Source organism: Micropterus salmoides, unplaced genomic scaffold (assembly GCF_014851395.1).
Source record: "Micropterus salmoides isolate LMB-PRFRI ecotype aquatic unplaced genomic scaffold, ASM1485139v1 Ms_hic_scaffold_19, whole genome shotgun sequence".
In the NCBI taxonomy this organism is placed as follows: Eukaryota; Metazoa; Chordata; class Actinopteri; order Centrarchiformes; family Centrarchidae; genus Micropterus; species Micropterus salmoides.
This window is the reverse complement of record NW_024041039.1, coordinates 5,393,538-5,416,215: the sequence shown is the minus strand read 5'-3', so window position 1 is coordinate 5,416,215 and position 22,678 is coordinate 5,393,538. Positions and strand designations below refer to the sequence as shown.

Below are 22,678 nucleotides of genomic sequence, written 5' to 3'. Positions count from 1 at the left end.
TGCAGCTTCTCCTCTCATGGGCGCTCAGAGCTTTCCTAACCTCACCACCACTGGCACCACCTCCACTGTTACCATGTCAACCTCCATAGTAACCAGCAGCAATAACGTAGCCACCGCCACTACGGGTCTGTCGGTGGGCCAGTTGCTAAGCAACACCCTGACCACCAGCCTCACATCTACGTCCAGCGAGAGCGACACGGGCCAGGAGGCCGAGTTCTCGCTCTATGGTTGGTGACCATGCGCGCACACACATTAACACACACACACCCGCAGCCTGCTTCAGCTAACCTGGTGACTAACTCTTCTCACATCAGGAAGCTGATTAACAAGCTGAAATGGTGCACTGGTCATGTTATTTATTTATTAATACATTATTTTCTGCATGTGAAGATACAAGTTAATAGACCTTTAATAATAGAAAATTAGTTTCTATCTCTACTAAGGAACTATTTTCATTGCTAATCATTTCTGCAATTCATCTTCTAGGCCACAAAATGTCATTAATCTATAAAAACAACAAATACTACAAACGGTGCTGGATTTCTAAATATTTAGATTTTTTGATTTTGACCTCAGCACCAGTGTGAAACTTCATCAGTGTTTAATGTTTTTTTGACACAAGCTTCTGTCTGTTACCATCCTGATTAGTTAAATTAGAAAAAAAACTGTTTTTATACTACAGAGGATCCACTGACTACTTTCAAAACCAGACAGTTTTCATACTCAGTGTTACAGGAAAAATGTTCTTATAACCGGACCGTCAAGCAGGTATACTGGCGTCCAACTACCCAGTCGGGTGTGATTTGGAGAATGTAATGATGAGTTAGTGATAAAATGTCATCATCAGTGTTTAGAAACGTAAGTGTATGTGTGAACTGGTTTCAGACTGCACTAAACTGGGCTTAAAAAGGATCAAAAAATATCTGTATCACAAATTTGGCTGCATTTAAACCGTGTAATTGTGAACAACAAGCACAGCTCACCTGTTGACAGGTCTGAACCACGTGTGTTGTGGTGTATTTAGTTGATTATCGACATTCGGGTTCTAGGTGTTGTTTGACACCACGTTGGTTTCTGACTCTAACATGTTCTAACGTAACATGTTGTGACAATAAGTTGCATGTCTTTTCTGACCAACAGGGATTCAGTGGTAGGAAGTAGAAAATAGCAGCAAATCCACATTTTAGAAGTTATCAAAATAATTTGTCAGTGTTTGAAGGAAGCTGTGTTGATGGTCGGCCATCAGGTGCATGAATGAACCAAAAACTCTTATTTTGTATAAATCTATCGAGCTGGATTTTAAGATCTTCCTTTGCTGCTTCCACCACTCTGAACTTTTTAACTAACGTTATGTTTCCTGTGGTGTGGTCTCTCTTTTAACCTCCTGTAGACTTCCTGGACAGCTGTCGCGCCAACACACTATTGGCTGAGCTGGACGACGAGGAGGACCTCCCTGAGCCCGACGACGACGATGACGAGAACGAAGACGACAATCAGGAGGACCAGGAATACGAGGAGGTCCTGGTAATAGCCCCCCCCCGTCTGTTTTGTTTCTGGGTCATAAAATAAAACCAGCATATCAGCACTGATCTGGCAGCATGAGTAATGGTTAACCGTCTTGCAGGAGGAGGAAGAGTACGAGACCAAAGGAGGTCGCAGGAGGACGTGGGACGATGACTTTGTCCTGAAGAGACAGTTCTCTGCTCTGGTCCCCGCCTTCGACCCCCGACCAGGAAGAACCAACGTCCAGCAGACCACCGACCTGGAGATTCCCCCGCCAGGTACGACGCACACACCAGGGTCCTTAAATGCCTTTAAGTTTACCTTTAAGTGGAACTCGAACCAAACGAATATAAGGTGGACCAGATCTGTTACTGTATTTAGATTCATGTTCCCTGTCAGTCTGTTAGTCATTCTCGCAACTGGCGTCTGACTAAAGTTCATTTTCCTCTTTATTTTCTTCTGTCAGGAACTCCTCGTTCGGAGGTTCAGGAGGAGGTGGAGTGCGCTCCGTCTCCTCACCTCTCTCTCACACTGAAGGTAAGAAAACCACAACCGAAATAATCACAAGTTCTGGAAAATTTAGGAGATGTATTTGGTTAATTTTAAGATTGGATAGTTTTTAATATTGACATTCGAACGTAGAGCTCAGTCTTTAATAATAACACAATGTCAGATCCTTTTAATGTTATTTTACATTTAATGTTATTTTACAGTTAAAAATGTGTCTTGAAGAGTTGCTGGTGTGTGTTTTAGGTGGCGGGGCTGGGTACAACCCGGGAGGTGGAGCTGCCTCTTTCCAACTACAGGACGACCATCTTCTACTACGTCCAGCGGCTGCTGCAGCTCTCTTGCAACGGTGCCGTAAAGACTGACAAACTGCGACGCATCTGGGAGCCCACGTACACGTAAGGGGGGGGGGGGGACAGATTATGAATCTGACAGGAACTGTTTGACCTTTGCTCAGATGTTTGATATATTATTTCTGCTGTTCTGTCCTGCAGGATAATGTACAGAGAGCTGAAGGACTCTGACAAAGAGAAGGAGAGCGGAAAGATGGTGAGTCACTGGAGGAAACAAACTGATTCACAAGAAGAGAATTATTCTCCTTGTTCAGTTTTTGCAACCACTCAATAGGATAAATGATCACATTGTCAAGTTCTTTTATCTTTATTTATTTATTTGAATTTAGTAGAAAACTTCTGTCCATAAAAAGAATCTGGAGAAGAGAATCTACTGTTACAGACACTGACCGTCTTTCCTCATCTCTGACCTTTTGACTTATGTGCCTCCATCAGGACTTATGTGAACACAGTATTAGTGTCGGGGGTCGCTCTGGCGGTCTGAGCCCGAGCTCTGTTTCAGCCAATCAGAGCAGTGAGATCCTGTGCGTGGCCAGAGAGGTAGCACAGGCAAAGGCGGGCTGCAGCCAGAACGCCTGCGGCGTGGAGGACGTCCTGCAGCTGCTGCGCATCCTCTACATTATCGGAGGAGACGCCGCTTCCAATGCACGCACTCTGCAGGAGGGTACGATCTGTAAATAACACACATTTTAAACACAAATCTAAAATTAAAGTCAGAACACTTGTTGATGCCAATGTATATTGGCGATATATTGGTGTAAAGAATTACATTTTTCTTGTTTTTTTTGCACAGACTTCGACGAGCTACAGTTCAATGCTTCTCCAGAGGAGTTCACCAGTAAGAAGATCACAACCAAGATTCTGCAACAGATCGAGGTCAGTTTTTACTGCCGGTTCCCTAATAGACTTCCTGTCCAGAAAATGAAATTGAATATAGCAGGTTTTTAATCAGTGGTGCCTACTGTTTCATTAGTCCAACTGGTTTTCAATGAGGAAAAAGTTTTAATGTGATGATATTCTCCTGTCACTGTAGTTCATGTTAACAGGTTGGCCGTTTGTTTTGTTTTTTTTTGTTTGTTTCCCAGGAGCCTCTGGCTCTGGCCAGCGGAGCTCTGCCCGACTGGTGTGAACAGCTCACCTCCAAGTGTCCTTTCCTCATCCCCTTCGAGACCCGACAGCTCTACTTCACCTGCACAGCTTTTGGAGCATCTAGGTGAGTCTAAAGACAAACATCCAGGCCATCCTGAGCCTCCTCAGTATGCTGCAAAAAGTAGTGAAACATCAGACAAAAACTGAGTAAATGCAAAAGAAATTGGGCTTAAAATCTTAACCTAAAAGAAAAATATTTAAGTGCGACAAAGAGTTGTGAATAAGAATAAAAGGGAAAAGAATAAAAATAGGAATAAACCTTGATTTCAGACATTGATTGAAAATATGGAACTAAACACAAAAGGGCAGTTAGGTTCTCGGTCATATTACGTATATATTACCTTAGGGGTCTGGTGGTTCAGATGCATATGTTCACTATAAAGTAAATGACACATAATAGATGAAAGATGAGAAATACCCCCAAATTTGAAGTGAAAAAAGGCTTGTAATGAAACCTAAATGTCAGGTAAAACCTGGAAAATTAGTTTAAAGTCTGGGAAAACCCAGAAAAGAACTCAAGTGCTTGATCAGTTTTCCATCCTGAGACTTTACTGCCCACTGACACATGACTGGTAACTGACCGTGACCTCTGACCCCGGTGTGTCTGCAGGGCGATCGTGTGGCTCCAGAACCGGCGCGAGGCGACCATGGAGCGCTCTCGGCCGTCCACCACGGTGCGTCGGGACGACCCCGGAGAGTTCAGGGTGGGTCGGCTCAAACACGAGCGAGTCAAAGTCCCCCGAGGAGAAGCCATGATGGAGTGGGCCGAGTCCGTCATGCAGCTCCACGCCGACAGGAAGTCCGTGCTGGAGGTGAGAAGTCGACACAATGAGAGTCAGATTTAAGGACCCCTGCAGGTTCATATGTACATTTATTTCTATTAAAGAGTTCTCCACATTAACAGGTCAGGAAATGCTTAGGATTTGTAATTAGGGAGGCTTCTTTGAGTCTGACATGAGAAATTACAAGATACATTCTGTTAGACTGCTTTTTAAATTGACAAAACGGTCTCAACTAAAGATCCTCCTACTCACTTATCCCGGAAATTTTGACTGTATTGTTTGAGATTCTGCAAAGTATCAATGGAACTTTAAATGTAGTGACATTATTTAGCTCTGTATAAATACATTTAGATATAATTTTTATTATATTTTATATAATTAAAAAATAATAATTTAAACCGCAGTTTGCTTAATAAAACAGGAGGGGGGAAAAAAAATAAAAACTACTTGAATGTAAAGAAACACTCCCCTGTGTTCTGATGCCCCCAGATTCTGGTAATTCATCTGTAAGTGAATCAAGGAGTGTTTGTGTTTTATTATATGGCTGTGTGTGTGTGTGTGTGTGTGTCCAGGTGGAGTTTCAGGGTGAGGAGGGAACAGGTCTCGGTCCGACTCTGGAGTTTTACGCTCTGGTGGCTGCAGAGTTTCAGAGAACATCTCTGGGTATCTGGCTGTGTGACGACGACTTCCCTGACGACGAGTCCCGACAGGTGGGACGAACAAAATCCTCCTCTAAAGTTGTAGTTTGAATGTATTGCATAATTTTCTGTGGAAAAGCCCATAGATTTCTTGATTATTATTATGCACTGTATAAAATGTATACTATACTAAAACAAATAATATTTAATACATACTCTTATGTCGTAATATTTCTGAATGAATGAAAATATAATTTCATACCTTTTTTTTTTTATTATACATTTTAGAATTTACCCGTCAGAACTTTTTTAATAACCGATCCAGTCATTGATTTATTTATAATTCCCCCCCCCATTCAAATGATATTTGAATAAAAAGTGTCGGCCTCTGTCTTCAGTGTGGAATTGTCAAATGGCAGTCGATCTTTGTGGTGGGAGCTCTGCTGCACCGATAACAGCAGAAGAAATTCTAAGCTTGGCCGTCTTTCTGTTTGAATCTGTGATCTTGTGGAACCTCCACAGTAAGCTGAACACTGTCCTGTGCTCCTGTGTTGCAGGTGGACCTGGGTGGCGGTCTGAAGCCTCCGGGTTTCTACGTGCAGCGCTCGTGCGGCCTGTTCCCAGCGCCGTTCCCTCAGGACAGTGAGGAGCTGGAGCGAATCACCAAGCTCTTCCACTTCCTGGGCGTCTTCCTGGCCAAGTGCATCCAGGACAACCGTCTGGTGGACCTGCCGGTCTCTCAGCCCTTCTTTAAGCTGCTTTGCATGGGAGACATCAAGTCCAATATGAGCAAGCTGCTGTACCAGTCTCGCAGCTCGCCGCAGGGTCACGACCCCGAGCGACCCTACCTGCAGCCCTTCCTGCTGCTGTCGGAGATGCAGTCAGAGGCGTCCACCGAGGAGAGCCAGGAGACCTACTCTGTGGGCAGCTTCGACGAGGACTCCAAGTCTGAGTTCATCATGGACCCCCCGAAACCCAAACCGCCCGCCTGGTACCACGGAATCCTCACATGGGACGACTTCCACCTCGTCAACCCACACAGGTGAGACAGAGAGGGATCACCTTTCAACAGGTGCACCTCAAGAGTTCACGTGTCTTCCTGTTCTAAACTTTTCTAAACCCAAACATTTCTCTCTTCTTTTCTCCCTGGTGGCTCCTCCTCCTCCTCCTCCTCCTCCTGCAGGGCCAAATTCCTGAAGGAGGTGAAGGAGCTGGCGGTGAAGAGGCGGCAGATTCTGGCCAGCAAGAGTTTATCTGAAGATGAGAAGAACACAAGACTGCAGGACCTGATGCTGAGGAACCCACTGGGCTCCGGACCCCCCCTCAGCATCGAGGACCTCGGGTACAACACACAGACACACACAGACACACCAGAGGCTTCATGTCCCCGTGGTGACACTCACATCTCACCTTCACCTTCTGGATCAGATCGAATTTACATGTTGTTGTACAGATGATCAGAATAAGTTCAATCAACTCTGAGTATGTTGAGCCTGATGGAAGCGTGTGCGTGGGGATGGAAAAAAAAGCCATCATCAATGGAGCTCCGATACAACGGGTAAATAAAGGCAGAGTCTCCATTTTAATCGTGTGCAGGAGAAGTTCCCAGAAGTTCCCACTCCTGCATAAAACGCAGGAGTGGGAGAAGGAACAATGCGTTAACATTATTAAGCTACTACACAGCGTTGCTCATTCATCATTTACCAGACTGGACTTTCCTTAATGAATCAAAGTGCTACAGCCCATTATAGATTTTAAATAGGAAGGCTATATTTATTAAGCTGTAATCCGACAGGACTAAATGCCGGTGGCAATCGCCAACCTAATTATGAAAATAGGTAGGCTATAGATCAAATATAAGACACAGTTTACTCGTGGACCTGTTATTGTAAAGTCAGTCACAACCAGCAGGTTAGCCTATTAATTATTTTTTGCTGTAGAAAATGTGTCTATAGGTTAAAGTTTTAGATGTTTTGATCATAAAGCATCATGTTCAAAGGACAGACAGAATGACAGAATGAATGAGGAAATGAAACGATGTGAGAGAAACTGACGGTTTTCCAACTCCTCAGCATCAGTTGCCGGAGTTAATGATCGAGGGATTACCTGATCTCGCTCTCTGAAACAGAAAACTCAGAGTTTCCCTTATCTCAGGCTTAACATACTCAGAATTTTCACTAATCCCTCTTTCTGAAACGGGGCCCTGGTGTAACAGTCTGAGCCTGTCAGTGGCATAAAGAAGCACTTTTTGTTGACCTAGTTTGACAGACACACTTGTACTGAAGGAATACGTTGCAAAACCTTTTGTACCTGCTAGTCGTTTCAACCAGGTTTAAAAATACAGAAATGATCATTTAAAAGTTTGCGATGACACGCCGAGATATAAGACGGTGAAGAAGATGGCAAGCCTGGTACACATGGATGTAAACATGTAAACAGCATTTAAATAAATCATCTTTGTAAATTGTTTTATTAGGAAGAAAATTTGGAAACTCCACAGAGTGCTTTAAAGCATCAGGTAGTGTTCAGGGCTCGGTTATCTGGTTCTGTTTTACATCTGGTTTCATGTCAAATGCTCAGATTAATTAGAGTGACATTCAACATAATTCAGATTTAATAGAATAATAATTACATGAGCTCATGAATTTATAACGCGCCTTCCTTATTTACTCATTTAAATCAGAGGAGCAACCAGAACCTGTCCAGCTGAACGAGCTCTCCTCTTGTTTTTCCTCTCTCCAGGTTGAACTTCCAGTTCTGTCCGTCCTCGAAGGTTCACGGTTTCTCTGCTGTGGATCTCAAATCAAACGGAGATGACGAGGTAAAAAAAAAAAAAACACACCGGAGTTTTCCACGTGATGACGGCTGTTGGCGCATAAACAAATGTTTAGATCAAATAATTAGAAGTTTTCCTGCATTTTCATGAAATTTATACACAATGTCAAACACCTTTTGATATCACTCAGCTGTGTACTAAATGTGTGTGTGTGTGTGTGTGTGTGTGTGTGTGTGTAGATGGTGACTATGGAGAATGCAGAGGAGTACGTGGAGTTGATGTTTGACTTGTGTATGCACACCGGCATCCAGAAACAGATGGAGGCCTTCAGAGGTAAACACACACACACCTTTGAATACACACAATAACAGTAATGTGACAATTAAACATTCAGACAGGATGAACATCACGGGGGGGATGAAACCCGAGCTCGTCTGTAATTTAACTCCCCGTTCAGGATGACATTTTAATCCCGGTGAAACCACAGGATCTGGTCTGTAACAGAGCCGACCGGAGACGACATCTTGCTTTCCTGATTAGCTTTAATGATTTCTGTCGCCACGGCAGCAACACAAACACAACAAGCTTCTCTTAATGAGCTTTTACAGCTTCTGCTGTCTTTTTTTTTTTTTGTTCAGTTGAACTCTCAAGATTCTCCTCCTTCTGTCTTGTCTCTTCTCCTGTTTCCTCCTTTTTCTCCTCTTGTTTCGTCCTCCTGTTTCCTCCCTTGCCTCATCGTTTCCTCTTGTCTCCTACTCTCCTCTCTTGGTTCCTACTTTCCTCTCATCTCCTCTCCTGTTTCCTTCTTTTCCTGTCTCTCTGTTTCCTCCTCTCTTGTTTGTTGTCTCCTCTCTTGTTTCCTTCTCTCCTCTCCTGTCTCCTACTTTCCTCTCTTGGTTCCCTCTCTTGATCCCTTTCTCCTCCCTCTTGTTCACTACTCTCCTTCTGTTTCCTCCTCATTTTCTTGTCTCCATTCCTCCTCTCATTTCCTTCTCTCCTCTCCTATCCTGCTTCCTCCCCTCATTTCCTCATCTTCTCCCCTCTCCTCTCGTCCGCAGAGGGTTTTAATCGAGTCTTTCCGATGGAGAAGTTGAGCTCTTTCAGCCACAAGGAGGTTCAGATGATCCTCTGTGGCAACCAATCACCTTCCTGGACTGCCGATGACATCATCAACTACACTGAACCAAAGCTGGGTTACACCAGAGACAGGTACGTGGCCACAGACGGGTTTAAGTCCAGATAAAGTCAGAGCCGGTCTGATGCGATCTCTCTCTGTCTCCCCTCTTCAGTCCCGGCTTCCTGCGGTTTGTCAGGGTTTTATGTGGGATGTCGTCAGATGAGAGGAAAGCGTTCCTTCAGTTCACCACTGGCTGCTCCACGCTGCCCCCCGGCGGCCTCGCCAACCTGCATCCCCGCCTCACCATCGTCAGGAAGGTAAACTCACTCTCTGATTGGCTCGTTAGCCAGAGGAAATGATCGACCCTTGGGCTGGACGATATGGACAAAAATGTTCTTGACGTTTATCGATTTAAAAAAAAAATATAACAATTGACGACATTCGATATCGATTATCAGGATAAATGTCAAATTATATATTTCAAGTTTAAAGGCTGATTTTTGCTCTTGAGTGAAAGTTGAAGAAACCAGATGGTTAATTTAGGTTTTAAACTTTTCTTTATGTTCAGAACAAACACTTAAACAGTAAATCACTTCACAAATATGAGGCAGAACGTTCAAAACAAATAAGTAAAATAAACAAAATCTTTTTTCAGTCACAAAATAAATATCTTAATAGAAAAATTAAGTGCTCATGTTTATAATGTATTCATAATTTAGATTAATTAAACTGAACATTTATTAAATTGTTATTGAGGAAATTATATAACGATAATGATTGTTATTGTTTTATTGCCCAGCCCTAATCAAAACCACAATCTGTATTTGTAAATCCATCATTATACGTGTGAGTGTAAAGGCCTTCATGTCACATCGGAGTTGCTGTAAATTCAAGTTTCGTATAGTCGTAATTATGACAAACTATTCTGAAAGCTCCAATTTGGTTAATAATGCAGGAGAACCTTAAAAGTCATAATGACGACGCTCTTTGAACGAAGAAACTCGTACTGTGACATGAACGCAACATTGGGACGGACTTTTTAGACGTTCTTAATAGTAGTGATGAGCCAATCTCCAGACAGCTGATGAAACTGGCTCCTTTTCCCGCTTATGTTCTGCCTCTTCCTTCCTTTTAGTGTTTTTAGAAAAAGTGTTTCTTTCACTCGTCTGCTTTGTTTTTATTGTCTCCACTATGCTGCTTCTGTTCCATTAGACCTCAAAAGATCAGTTGAGTAATTGGTTATTAATGAGGTCATTATTCAATCAAAAATGAGGTCTCAGATTTTCTTGTTTTTTGTCATATTTTACATCAATAAATTGATGTTTTAGACAAAACGACGTCACCATATGTAAACTAGTTAATTGAGAAAATAAGCAAATAGCTGTATATTCCATCAAATGTTCTTCAGAAGTTTATTTTAGCTAATAATAACGCTGATGCTGCCTCCCTCAGGTCGACGCCACAGACTCGAGTTACCCGTCGGTCAACACGTGCGTTCACTACCTGAAGCTTCCCGAGTATTCCTCCGAGGACATCATGAGAGAGCGTCTGTTAGCTGCCACCATGGAGAAGGGCTTCCACCTCAACTGACCGCCCTCCCCCCGACCACCACAACCGTCGCCGCCGTCACACTGAGCATGCTCCTCAAGTCTGTCTCGCCGCCCGCCGTGTGATTGACAGATCAGCCAGCCAATCCAAACCAGCCGACTGACCTGACCGCCTGCTGGAGGACGAGGAGGATCTGTGTTGCAGTATAAAAATTAAAGAAAAGCTTGCATCCTCCCTCCTTCATCCTCCTCACCCACCTGAGCTGCTGTGAGTGTGTGTGCGTGTGTGTTGACCTTCCTCCTCCTCCTCCTCCTCCTGTCTGTTCTCAGTTTAGTGCCTGGGTTGACTCGTAGCTTCTGTTTTCAGTTCCTCCTCCTTCAAACAATCATGCTTCTTCTTCCTCCTCTTCCTCTTTTTTGTTTTTGTTTTATTGCTTTTTGTTTCCGTGTGTGTGTGCGACAGTTTTGAGTTTCTGACTGGCTGTAGAGGTCAAAGGTCAGAGTGCATTTGGTGTTCTTTTACAATGAAGCTATAGAGACAAAAAACACTGGTTGTGTGCGAGGCACATCTAAAGAGAAAAACAGATGTAAGAAGCTCTGCTCTCCCTTGTATTTTCTTTGTATATTATAAACATTTATTTAACTCAAGTTGCAGTTTAAGGTAAACAGATATTTTCAAATGTGTATGCTCCAAAAAAAAATAATCATTAAAATGTTTGCAAAGTATGAAATAAAGACGGAGTCCTGTGGTCTGTGGAGGAAGTTGCTACTGAAGCCAGGCGGGGCAGCTGTGAGCTCGTGACCAAAAGTACATGGACAGCTGATCACTGTGAGATGCTCACACCAGGTTCATTAATGTGAGCTTTTCCATAGCGTACTTTGAGGGACGCTAGGCTACATGCTAACAGTTTAGCTCCCGTGGCCTGAAACATAAAGGGTTTTAATGATCTGGAGGTGTTTAACATTCTGCATTTACACACTCAATATGACTAAATTTAAATATTTTATACAAGAATTATTCAAATATAATAAATAGGGGTGCACAGATCTGACTCTTTCAATCCAGATACCTGGGCTTTGGCTACTGATCCCATACCAGTGTAAAATGAATAAGCTGTATTCCTCACTTTAAAGAGGACACTTGGAGTCATTCTTTTATCGTTAAGGGAACATCAGTCTTAACTTGCTTCCTAACTTTGTTTCTGGAGGTGCTTGATTACGTCCGCTGTGTTATATTTTGCAGAGCTACCGCCGCCCCTCGAAACACCGGCTTTGCAGATATTGCAAGTAGCCGTAGAACTTGTTGGCGTAGCAAGTGTGAAATACCTCCCATCTGCAGACCCTTTTATTTTTAGCTCCCTGAATGCTTTATCTGCTCTAGTAAAATGTTTGACGCATGACGTGAGCGTCTAATTTAATTGAATAGATCCGCCCTCTTGTCACCGATAGCCGATCCACCCATTTCCGTCTGACTCTGTGGAGCTGATATCCAATATCTGTGTCTGATCGATGCATCCCTAATAATAAATGTAAATTGGATTTCTCCAGCAGACTTGCAGTGAGTGCCAGAGAGAAGAAAGCCTTTTAGACATGTGGAAAACAGAATAAATCTGGACACCAGTGGAAGGAAATAAGATGGGGGTTTTTTTCTGTAATTCGGGTGAAACGAGCCGTTAATCCTTCCTCAGTTTTTGGTCATGAAGTATCAATTTTCACTGAAAATCAACCTGCTGAATGACAGAAACTGATAACAGCCTGGTTACTGTTAAACTAAAATGTTAATCAGAGTTCATGTTGATGTATTGGTTTTTAAACATCAGCCTTTTACAGTGAATTTAAACTGAATCGCCACAAGGTTGCAGGTTTGATTCCCTTCAGTTTACTGTCAGTCTGAAGCACAGTCTGTGACATCACTTCCTGACAGTTTCTGCGTGTCTCAGCCGTCGGTCATCGTGTCGAGGGCGGTGAGCGGTGCGAGGATGCGGCTCTTGTTTGTCTCCACTATGTGTCCGTTCTGGATGATCTCGTCCAGGATGATGTGAACTCTGTCTAAGTTGAACATGATCTGACGACGATGTGGAGTCAAAGACACAAAACGAAGAACTGACAAGAGTTTTAACATTTTTATATCAAGACAGTAAATACAGATTTGTGGCCGTGGTCAGATTTAAAGGATACGTCCAGTTCACTCTGTTGGGAGACAAACACAGAGTTATCAGATTGTTTCTGAAGTCTCACCTGCTGGTTTCTGTCATCTGATCTGACTGGGCAGTTTCTGTGTTAGGTCTGATGCAGGAAACCTTAAATCATCAGTTAAAGTTTAAAGTCTGAACTCACCACTCGGCTAAAGTATTTATCCAAAACCTCCACAAAGTTATGAACCAGCTCGTAGACGGACAGCTCGTTCTGTGGAGACGAGATAAATATTTAATTTAACCTCTCAAAGACAACACAACTGACACTGCACTACATTCATCTGACATCTGTAGCTACTAGTTACTTCAAGGATTAAGATTTAAAATAAACAAGTTTATAAAACCTTTCTGGCTTGTAACAGCTTGCAAAAAAGTATTCTTGTCATGTTTTTGTGTCTGAGTTGTTAGAGACATTTCCCAAACTCCCATGGTTTCATTTTAATAATTGTTTGAGGCACAAAGATGAAAAATGATCCGCCATTTCAGAAAAAAAATCAAAGATTAGAGAGAAGTCAAAAAACTGAAACAGATTTGTGAATCAGAACTTTGTTTTTCCTTCTTTCTTCTCCCAGTAATCAGCTCAGGACCCCTAAGATGTATCTCGTAAAACAGTGCAGGTGTGTGTTACTCACCTCACTGTCTGTGACTCCGACCACGATGTACAGGGCGGCGTACTGTCGGTAAACCAGTTTAAAGTCTTTGTACTCCACAAAGGAACACTGGAAAGAACCAGACAGCAGCAGGGTTTCAAAGGAATACCTGTTTTATACTTTATGATCAAACACCGTGTATGAGTCTCAGACAGTCAGAGGGACACTCACCTGGTCCTTCTTGCGGCTCAGGCAGCAGCGGACCACGTCGGCCTCCAGCACCGCTCTCCTGCTCAGCTCCACGGGGTGGTAATACCTGGACAGCCTGGTCTGACCCTGCCGGTTCACCATCAGCACAAACTTTATCATCCTCTGATCGGCCGCCCACCTGAGCACAGGGACTGTACTGTCAGATATATTGATAATCAACTGAACTTTCAGTCAACATTCTCTTAAGTTCTGCTGCTCACATTTCGATTATTATTTCCAATCTTTGTTTTTTTTTGTGAAAAACAAGAGTGTTTGTTCTCACATGAGACAATATGAGAAGTAAAAACTTGCAAATTCTGACACACAGACACTATTTATTTTAAGAGGTTAAATAGTCGGGAAACACTGTTGTACAGTGGAGGAAGAAATACTCAGATCTTTTAATTCAGGTAAAGTAGTAATACCACATTGTAGAAATACTGTATGTATAATGTAAAAAAAAAAAAAAGTACCAGGATCAAAATATACTTCAAGTCCCAAAAGTAAAAGTACTGGCCCATATATAATATGTTTTATTACTGGAATGAAATCTGTAGCCTATGTGTAAAAGTTGAGCTCATGTAACCTGTAACAATACATTTACATGTATTTGCTGATTTATATTTTGTATAAATCAACTGAACATGCATAGTTAACAAATAAATGTAGTGCTCCAGTAAATCTACTTTGTTACTTATGTCACTAGTAACATTTACAGAAACGAGATGATATCGTTTTTATTTCAATAAATTGCAGCTTGTTAACCCCAATATTATGTTTATACGCCTTAATTTCAGATATTAAAACATTTTATGTAAAACAGTCACTGAACAGAAGAGACAGAAAATCGCGTTTACGGCTTCCGTTACTGGGACTGGATCACGTGAAGGCAGCATTCCGTCGTAATTCATATATAACCTGTTTATTGCCCCTGATAAAAGCGTTTTAAATATAAAATACTTCTATATCGCCCTTATTTAGTGTCATTTAATGTCCTAAATGTTTCTTCTACTTACCGGCAGCTGTTAGCTTGTAGCTAAATGAGCCGCATCACACAGACTGAAAACAACAACAAGCTAACTGCTGCTTGCTTTTTAAAAAGTTTTAATTGTTTGTAAACAACGAGGCGCCGCAGCCGTTCAAAAACTTCACCGTTATATTAAAGTTAAATTACAATTAAAACAAACGAGGTGTCAGTTCCAAACGATGCTAACTGGAGCTGCTAGCATTTCCAACGCATGCTCAGTAAAGCCCTTGTATGGTGCGTTCACAGAACAAATGTAAAGAAGAATTTTAGTATCAGCCCTCACCCACAGCTCAGAGTGTAATGGCTTTATTATTGGCAGCATTGGAAAGCAAAAACATTAAATGCTATTACAGATATATATATACAAATATATATAAATAATATATAAACCTACAGATTTTACTCAAAAGTATATTGATCAAAGTACATTTTAATTTTTCTTAACAAAAGCGTTAAACTGTAAAGATGTAATCACATCTTATAAATGGAAATATAATAAATTATTAGACAGATTGCATTTGAAATGCTTTAAAATGCTTTTATAACATTTAATGTCACGTACTATTTTAGTGTGAGTGTGCTGAGTGTTGAATGTAGGAGTTTATCAAATATCTAAAGTCTTGAAGGAAAGGAGTTAACGTGGGGTATTCTTTTAGAGAAACTATATTGTGTTTGCGTTTAAAATGACGCCTAATGACACCGGAGTTTTCAAAATTATGTAAAAGAGATGAGTGACTCTGGTTTTGTCGGTCATTGTGTTGTATTGAATCTACCACTGGGTGGCCTCAAAGTTGTATCTTTCTCAATTTTCCACACGTTGTCTTTAATAAATGTTGTGGCTTTAATTTGTATTGGATGATACATAATATGATATTGAATAAACGAGATCAGGGTACAATAGATAGACTAAACTTCAACCTCTGACTCATCTATAATCCTAATTGTGTGTTTATTTTCATCCTAAACACAAACATATGAATATATTATTTCTTAACAAATTACAACATATGTTTTTTTTGCTTCACATTAACTCCACAATCTGAAATACTGAAACCGGAGTACAAGTACCAGTGGCACTGGTTGGGAATTATATCAGATCTGATAGTATGTAAATACTTGTATATATTCTGTCAACCCTATATATTTTTTTAGATATCTTTATATTTATATAGTTTTATGTTTGTTGCTGTTGCACACCTAGTCGCCAAAACAAATTTCTTGTATGTTTAAAAACAACTTATAAATAATCTGATTCTGAATCCGTGTCCTAAATGATACCTAAATCCAGACGGGAGTTTTGATTTCCTACGTTTTCCCTGTTTATGAACGTCACATAGCGTATTTGGATTACATGGGGGGGGTAAGTAAGTACCTTTCCCGTCATGCAACGCGGCTGGGTTCTCCCTCCGTGATCATCGCATCCATGATCCAGGGAGAGAGAGAGCAGTAATGGCGGCCGGGTAGCTCCACACACCAACACCGCGTCCGCAATTAGCCGCACTCACCGCAGCCCTCCGGGGGCAGCCAGCTTCACACACCGCGGCGGAGCCAGCGCGACAGACACGGCGTGGAGACACGGGCTTAAGGGTGGCCGGGAATCCTTCAGCGGACCGTAGCTGCCTGGGACTTTCCTTCTACTTTTCTAAAAAAAACAAAACAAAACAAAAAAACATGGACGAGCACCCCGGCGGAGGAGGGGTCGCAGCGGGCAGCCCGCGACAGCCGCCGCCGCAGCAGCAGCAGCAGCAGCAGCAGCAGCAAGGGAGCAACAGCAACGCTAATCCGCCGATCGGAGGCGGCGGCAGCGGAGGAGCCATGGTGCCGCACCAACCGGACGAGATGCCCCGGCCGCAGCAGCAGCAGCAGTACACGATCCCCGGCATCCTGCACTACATCCAGCACGAGTGGGCCCGGTTCGAGATGGAGAGGGCGCACTGGGAAGTGGAGAGGGCCGAGCTCCAGGTTAGCCCACTTAGCTTAGTGCCGATCAAGCTAACCCAAGCTAAGAACAACAACAACAACCGGGGACCCTGTCCAGCGTAACGGGGCTGGTTGAAAGAAAGCCGCGGTTTACCGAAACTTAGCCACGTTAGTTATTCCTCTTGACATTTCAGTTCTCAGCTATCGCACGTTAAAACTGTCGCTAACACCCACTGTAACCTAATGTTTGTAGCGGGCTGAGCGGCTAACGTGAAGCTAACGGCAGAAATGCGCTGCTGAGCTACCGTTAGCGCGACTGGAGCTAGCCGTTAGCTTCACATCGCTGCTGCCAAAATGTAACTCAGCACTGTTGTTGTCACCTCCCTCTGTTAGCATACGGGAATATACTCGCACCGCGGGGAGATAATGCTGAAATGTTTTATTGTGGACATGAAGTCAGAGGTGTTCGTAATTGAGAAGTGAATCCAGCTGACTGTCAGCTAATCTCTAATATAAGCAGCCATTTTGGTTTGTCACCCTGGCGGAGGCAGCTGTGTTTGGGAGCTAATGTTGCTTTCTGGTCAACAGCTGGGTCCGAGTGACAAAACGATCGTTTAAAACCCTTTTATGGTGCATACGGGAGTCTAATAGTGTTAGCATCACACACAGAGCCTGTGTATGTCTGGTAGCAGTAGCTTAACAGAATATAGCGCAGCCTCAATGACCATAAATGAGGGTATTTGGAGTTATTTATAATGATCATCTTTACACTGTAACTCTGATTAAAGGACCACACTCATATGTTTTTGCCTTAAGTCATGCCATCAGTTATTCGGTGCATTTCCAGTTCTCTTAAGTAGTTTTAATAAACACCATTAATGGGATGTTTAATGATAATCCAATTTATAGCTGCATTTTGTTTTACCCATGCCATGTGGGAGTTACTATAACTTCTAGGGATGCTTCTATCCCGCTTGTTATTTCCGGTACTGGAGTGCTGATCTCATACCAGTGAAGTCTTTGTCCCAAATATAAATCTGTATACTTCAGAGTGGAACTCACCGGAATTGCTTTAATCTGCGGTAACACGAAGCCGGAGTTACTGCGGTGCTAAAAACAGAGTCAGGGGCCCACTGTGGCTGAATGAATGGAACTCATAGTGGAAAAATAAAATGTATGTAATGCTGATACCCAGTCTGATTAATAAGGTCAGTATTAGCTGATACTGATCTGATGTAGCACTGTTTGTAAATGTAAATACTAGTCACACCGTCATCCAGATAGTAATTATGAATGAGAAAACCTTTTAAAGCTTTGACATATTCCACCTGTGGCCTAATAATACAGACGTTCCTTCTAAAAAAACACATCAGCCCGTGTCCTAATTTAAAATAAGTTTCATCGCATTATTTAGTCAGATGACGTGAGTTCTCGCATGTCATAACTATATAAATCTTTCCCCTCTCTTCCGTAAATCCCATGTGATGAGAATACCACCTGACCTTACAATGATACCATAACAAAAAGGTTATTGTCATAATCAATTAAAATGCCTGTTCTTTTCACTTAATTCAGACGACGCATGTAAACGATGCCCAGATCATAAATGCGGTGATTTGGTAAAAACAAATGTAGGTGTGAGAAGCATACGCTGGGTCTGATTATATAGATCCAGGCATTGGAAAAAAAGATGACATTGATTAACACGTTATTTCGCGGAGCAGTTACAGGGTGTTATGCCACTTCAAGCCGTCACACTCTTCATCAGACCTTCCACAGGGTGTTTTTCAGAGTGCATATTTGCTTATTCAGGCTTCAGTTATGTGTGATTGTGTGTTGGAGGGGGGTGGAGTGAAGTGCTGAGATGTGTGAAATGTAGGACAGTTCATGTCTTTGTCATAACACACCCTGCAGCAGGCGGTGTGTGTATGTCGATCTGTGTTTGTGTGTTTGTAATGACAGGGTCTCTGTACACACTGTGGGTTTGCTCTGACTTGTTGCGTTGCGTCGCCGGATGCCTTCAGCATGACTCTGCCAGAGATCCTGATAAGAGTCGAACGTACAAGCTGCTGCTGAGGCTTGAGAAGCGAACGGACAAAGGTGTCGACATTCCTGCCTGCAGGAGGAGAGCCAATAAATGTTCATAGATTCTCTGGAAAGGCTTATCAATTAACCCGTACCAAGTGACGCTGCTTTAATGTAAACATTCAAAAAGGGATGTGGACAGTTAAGTTTTGTTTAACCCTTTAATTTTTACAGATTTCAACCTTCCAGTCCGCCGTCTTCAAAGATAGATCAAATAGTTCCCACTGAGTATCAAATAGTGTTGTTGCTTGAAATATTCCTCTTATCTGTATGTGTTAAGCACACTTCAAAGTAAACTTCAAAGTACGTCTTCACTTGGCTGCCAGATTTGAAGATCCCCCCCCTGTGTTTGGTCATTAAGATTTTCCAAAATTCTATCCTGAGTGGATCAATCTGAAAACACCTGCTGCGTGTTTTAGTGTGGACGAGAAAAGTTGACCTTTTTAAAAAGCGATTCTGTCTCCCCTAAGCATCTATGTGGTCATCTTAAATGTCACCGCACTCTAGTTATTCAGCTGTAGTGATTTTCAACTTCAAGATTAGAAAGTAGTGATTTATTCGATGACTCTGTGAAGCAGTTGGAATAATTGTTCACCTGGTTTACAGGTAACTTTTTCATACTTGTTCAACTGTCTGACAAGAGGAAAATATGTACAAGGGAACAAGGAAATCATGGGTTTGTATTAAAACCTAATATAGATAATCAAAGATAGGGCTACAACACAACTTACAATTATTCTCATTGTTGATCATTTTGTCAATTAATTGATTAGTTGTTTGGTCTATAAAATGTCAGGAAATGCTGAATAATGTCTATCACTGTTTCCCAAAATCCTCAAACGTGTTGTTTTGTCCACAACCCAAAGATATTCACTTTACTGTTACAGAGGAGCAAAGAAACCAGGAAATTTTCACATTTAAGGTCGTGAAATGAGAGAATTTTTACTGTCTTTCTTATAAATTACTCAAATCAATTATCAAAATAGGTGGCGGTTAATTTAATATTTGACAACTAATAGATCAATCATTGCGGCTCTAATGACGGAGAGCAAGAGGAGGCAGGACGGAGGTTTAACCAGCTGATACACATGTTGGAGCTGTTTTCCTGATTGTGTTTCAACATGGATGGAGATGTTTCATTCACACTGAGAGATATCACTGGTTGTCTCAAGCATGGTAATCAGGAATAGATTCGAGTTTTGGTTTTATTGTTATTGGTATTCAAACAGCTGTTACCAACAGCTGACTTCCAGCTAGTCTAAAATAAGCACTTTGTTTTCAAACATAAGAAGTGCTTTATTATTGACTTGACATAACATAAAGGTTTTCTGCAAAGTGGTGAGAGGTTACATGTTTGTAGTGAAGTGCAGCTATGAATAATCAGCCCGTGTCTGTCAGTTTCTTTTGGTAGACGTGACTGCCGTCCGTGTTTCTGGTGAAATGTATTCTGTCTGAGAGCCTCTGTAGCTTTTCTCTCCAGCACAGTGAAACCGCTGATCAGTTCAGTTTGTTCATGTTTGCTGTGTAAACTGGGCAGAGTCGACAGATTGCACCCTTCCTGCACTTTAAACATGGTTTTTATCCTGGAAGATTTGATCTGTACAGCAGTACCCTGCTTCGGGTTCACACTGTGCACACACACACACAGCACTGTTTGTTGTGCTGAAGCAGGCTCAGCATTTGAAATGAATGATTTGACGGTAGAATTGCAGCTGTGAAGATGTTATCGCTCCACAGGAAGCAGCAGCAGATGAGTTTTATGGTCCGGGCTTGTTAAAAGGACCAGAGCTGTGAAATATTGATGCTGAGTTTGGATCTGTGGCCATTAGAAGGAGCTGGAGGACGTGAGGAGGCGTCAGGAGCCCAAACCTCCTGCTTCAGTCTCCAGTAAAGATGATGAGCAGCTGCACACCCTGACCCCTGACCTCTGCCTTCACAAATGAATTGACTCGGGAATAAAATATCTTCCGGCTTTGGCCTTTCTCGTTGTCCGTCATTTTGACAGACAGGTTGTAAAAATACTATTATAATCTTAAAACCCATAATTTTCATGAAATCCTTTTTATATGAATAGTCATATAGGGTATTTAGTTAATTTTCAAAAACAACTTTATACCTCCTTTCTGCCTCTTCCTTCCCATGTAACATTAGCTCCTATTGGCTGATAAACATTATTAGTATTACTTGCTCGCCTACCGCATCTGTCCCTCTTTTTTTTTTCACTTCTTTATCAACCACATCACAAGAAACCTTCGACGCTCCGCTGCTTGACATTTTGCGATGGGTATGCAGCAATAAAGCCAAACCAATGCGATGGCTAAAGGCATCTAGACAAGAAGGTCATGCATGTGAGATCAAAGACAAGACTGCTAGACAGCAAATTGATATGCACAGTACTACAGGCGGTCTACATGTGAGTTACTGAAGGGATCACCCTAAGTCTTAATCTGTCTTTATTTTTATTTTATTTTTTTTAAATGACTGAAAGATCTGAAGCCCATTCGTCATTTTCAGTCACTGACTGGAGAATATTCGGTTAATGTGACCCCTGGGCTCAGACGGGGGAAGATGTGAGGCTGACACTGTGAGGTGAAAGCGACAGGTGCATAGTAGGTCTGAACAATAAATTGAAAAATCAGTAAGTGTAATATCAAAATTGCGGGAGGAGGAGGATTTGTACTTCTTGTCTGAGTCAGAACTGTCAGATCTGATTGCAAATATATCATTCACATATTTTAAGATTCAGTGTGACTTATACTTTCCAAGGATATTTATCTCCAATGTCAGTCACGAAGAAATGTCCATAAAACTGCTTGTAACGCTGTGTTGTATGTAGATCGAAATGGCTCATACTAAGGTAATAAAAAATATAACAGTTCATTATGTAAGGTCTTTATACACCACTGAAAACATAGTTATGTATATTATATTGCATTTCTGTCAATAAATCCTCCTCTACACACTAGACCTTTTTAAATGGGAACAAAGTGTTAACAAATACAAGTTGTAGCACACAGCTAATCAATGTGTTCACGTCGTTGCCTTGTCAGATACTTAAATCATTGATTTCCCCAAACATGTAATGTGTCATGATATTTATTGATTCTGCAATATAAAATGACACATACAGTGACTCCTCCTTATTTCTTGTAAGCTGACAATGTCATCATGGTGATAAAATGGTTGACATTACCGCCCGCCTACTGTCCTACCATAATTTTATTTTCTGGGTTTAACTGAAGATTCACACGAGACCAACTTTTGAATGCCTCCTCTCGCCACTCAGACAGACAACAGATTTATGTAAAAAATTGTATTCGTACACAGAAAAAAAAAAAAACAAGCTTGTAGCCAGGAGGTCAAAGGTCACCCTGTTTACCTGGAGAGCAAGTCTCAGGCCGACGGGAATCTGTAGGTGGGGCAGCGCCGCGGTGACTCCTGCAGGACGGGAGGCTGTAATTAGGCAGCCTGGCCTACTGGGCCCTGCTCTGACAGCCCGATCCCAGCTGGATGCTAAAAGCAGACCGGCCCAAAATAACTACCCAACACACACAAGCCGGGGTTCAACTGCCTGTCAGTCACAAAATGAACAGATGATTAAAGACACTTGACGGCTTTCCTTTGGGTTTAAACAATATTTTAGTTATTTTGACAGTCATGGGAGCAACTATGTAAAAACCATGTTGGAGGATTAGTCTCTTGACTTTTTGGTCTGGGTGTGTGTATGTGTGAGAGTGATAATGACGCAGTTATTCAGAGAAATGGCCATTATGACCCCCCTGTTTAGCCTGATCCGTCAGCCTGGTAAATCTGGGCCAGTGAGCTCATCTCACTCGCACCCCATCATCATCCTTGCGCTCTGACCTCACTCCAGCTCCCTGAGGAGCGCTTGATTCATGCTCACCAGGTGCACTGGGTGGGGAGGGGTGGTGTGACTTCACTCTTAAGCTGAGAACAAACTAGAAAACTCTCAAGATTAACAGCTGACGTTCACAGATTATTCTCCCAGACAAACGCACACTGTTCAGACTTTAGTTACTAACCTCAAACTGATAAATCCAAATTCTTGACATAAAAATTCAACAGGTGTGAAGTCTTGACACCTCCAGCTTGTCTGAGGATCAGCCTGAAGGCAGATAGATTATAAACAAAACAAAGTTATAATAAACTCAGTTGACAATAATCGTGCCTGCTGCTGTTCCTGGTTAAAGTCAGACTGTGTTCACACAGACGCAGCGAG

General features: G+C 42.1%; 3 protein-coding genes across 4 annotated transcripts in view; 2 read left to right on the top strand and 1 right to left on the bottom strand.

The window, feature by feature from the left end:
- Window positions 1–11,107, top strand: part of hectd1 (HECT domain containing 1) — a 37,460-nt gene extending 26,353 nt beyond the window's left edge. Inside the window, exons 27-44 of one of the 2 annotated variants that reach the window (XM_038728163.1) lie at window positions 6–227; window positions 1,391–1,524; window positions 1,625–1,781; window positions 1,970–2,040; window positions 2,257–2,408; window positions 2,505–2,559; window positions 2,799–3,027; window positions 3,157–3,239; window positions 3,449–3,576; window positions 4,123–4,324; window positions 4,867–5,004; window positions 5,490–5,974; window positions 6,116–6,274; window positions 7,675–7,753; window positions 7,948–8,041; window positions 8,767–8,917; window positions 8,998–9,142; window positions 10,278–11,107. In XM_038728163.1, coding sequence (XP_038584091.1) covers window positions 6–227; window positions 1,391–1,524; window positions 1,625–1,781; window positions 1,970–2,040; window positions 2,257–2,408; window positions 2,505–2,559; window positions 2,799–3,027; window positions 3,157–3,239; window positions 3,449–3,576; window positions 4,123–4,324; window positions 4,867–5,004; window positions 5,490–5,974; window positions 6,116–6,274; window positions 7,675–7,753; window positions 7,948–8,041; window positions 8,767–8,917; window positions 8,998–9,142; window positions 10,278–10,415 — 2,822 coding nt within the window. In that variant the 3' untranslated portion in view covers window positions 10,416–11,107. The remainder of the gene's footprint in view (window positions 1–5; window positions 228–1,390; window positions 1,525–1,624; window positions 1,782–1,969; window positions 2,041–2,256; window positions 2,409–2,504; window positions 2,560–2,798; window positions 3,028–3,156; window positions 3,240–3,448; window positions 3,577–4,122; window positions 4,325–4,866; window positions 5,005–5,489; window positions 5,975–6,115; window positions 6,275–7,674; window positions 7,754–7,947; window positions 8,042–8,766; window positions 8,918–8,997; window positions 9,143–10,277) is intronic. The other variant, XM_038728164.1, reaches the window with a different exon arrangement.
- An 886-nt stretch (window positions 11,108–11,993) lies between these two features.
- ap4s1 (adaptor related protein complex 4 subunit sigma 1) lies at window positions 11,994–14,657 on the bottom strand. The gene is made up of 6 exons (XM_038728165.1): window positions 14,423–14,657; window positions 13,389–13,545; window positions 13,200–13,286; window positions 12,710–12,778; window positions 12,551–12,562; window positions 11,994–12,437 (listed from the first exon to the last, which is right to left on the bottom strand). The coding sequence occupies exons 2-6, from the start codon at window positions 13,524–13,526 to the stop codon at window positions 12,309–12,311; spliced, it is 435 nt and encodes a 144-aa protein (XP_038584093.1). The 5' UTR covers window positions 13,527–13,545; window positions 14,423–14,657; the 3' UTR covers window positions 11,994–12,308.
- A 1,171-nt stretch (window positions 14,658–15,828) lies between these two features.
- strn3 (striatin, calmodulin binding protein 3) overlaps window positions 15,829–22,678 on the top strand; it is a 31,826-nt gene continuing 24,976 nt past the window's right edge. Inside the window, exon 1 of the mRNA XM_038728158.1 lies at window positions 15,829–16,395. Coding sequence (XP_038584086.1) covers window positions 16,105–16,395 — 291 coding nt within the window. The 5' untranslated portion in view covers window positions 15,829–16,104. The remainder of the gene's footprint in view (window positions 16,396–22,678) is intronic.

Bases quoted from the DNA above. Each gene is read 5' to 3' on its own strand.
- ap4s1 (XM_038728165.1), bottom strand. From the start codon at position 13,526: ATGATAAAGTTTGTGCTGATGGTGAACCGGCAGGGTCAGACCAGGCTG. The intron at 13,287-13,388 runs GTGAGTGTCCCT...GGTTCTTTCCAG, and splicing joins TGAGCCGCAAGAAGGACCAG to TGTTCCTTTGTGGAGTACAA. The intron at 12,779-13,199 runs GTGAGTAACACA...TCGTCTCCACAG, and splicing joins TCGGAGTCACAGACAGTGAG to AACGAGCTGTCCGTCTACGA.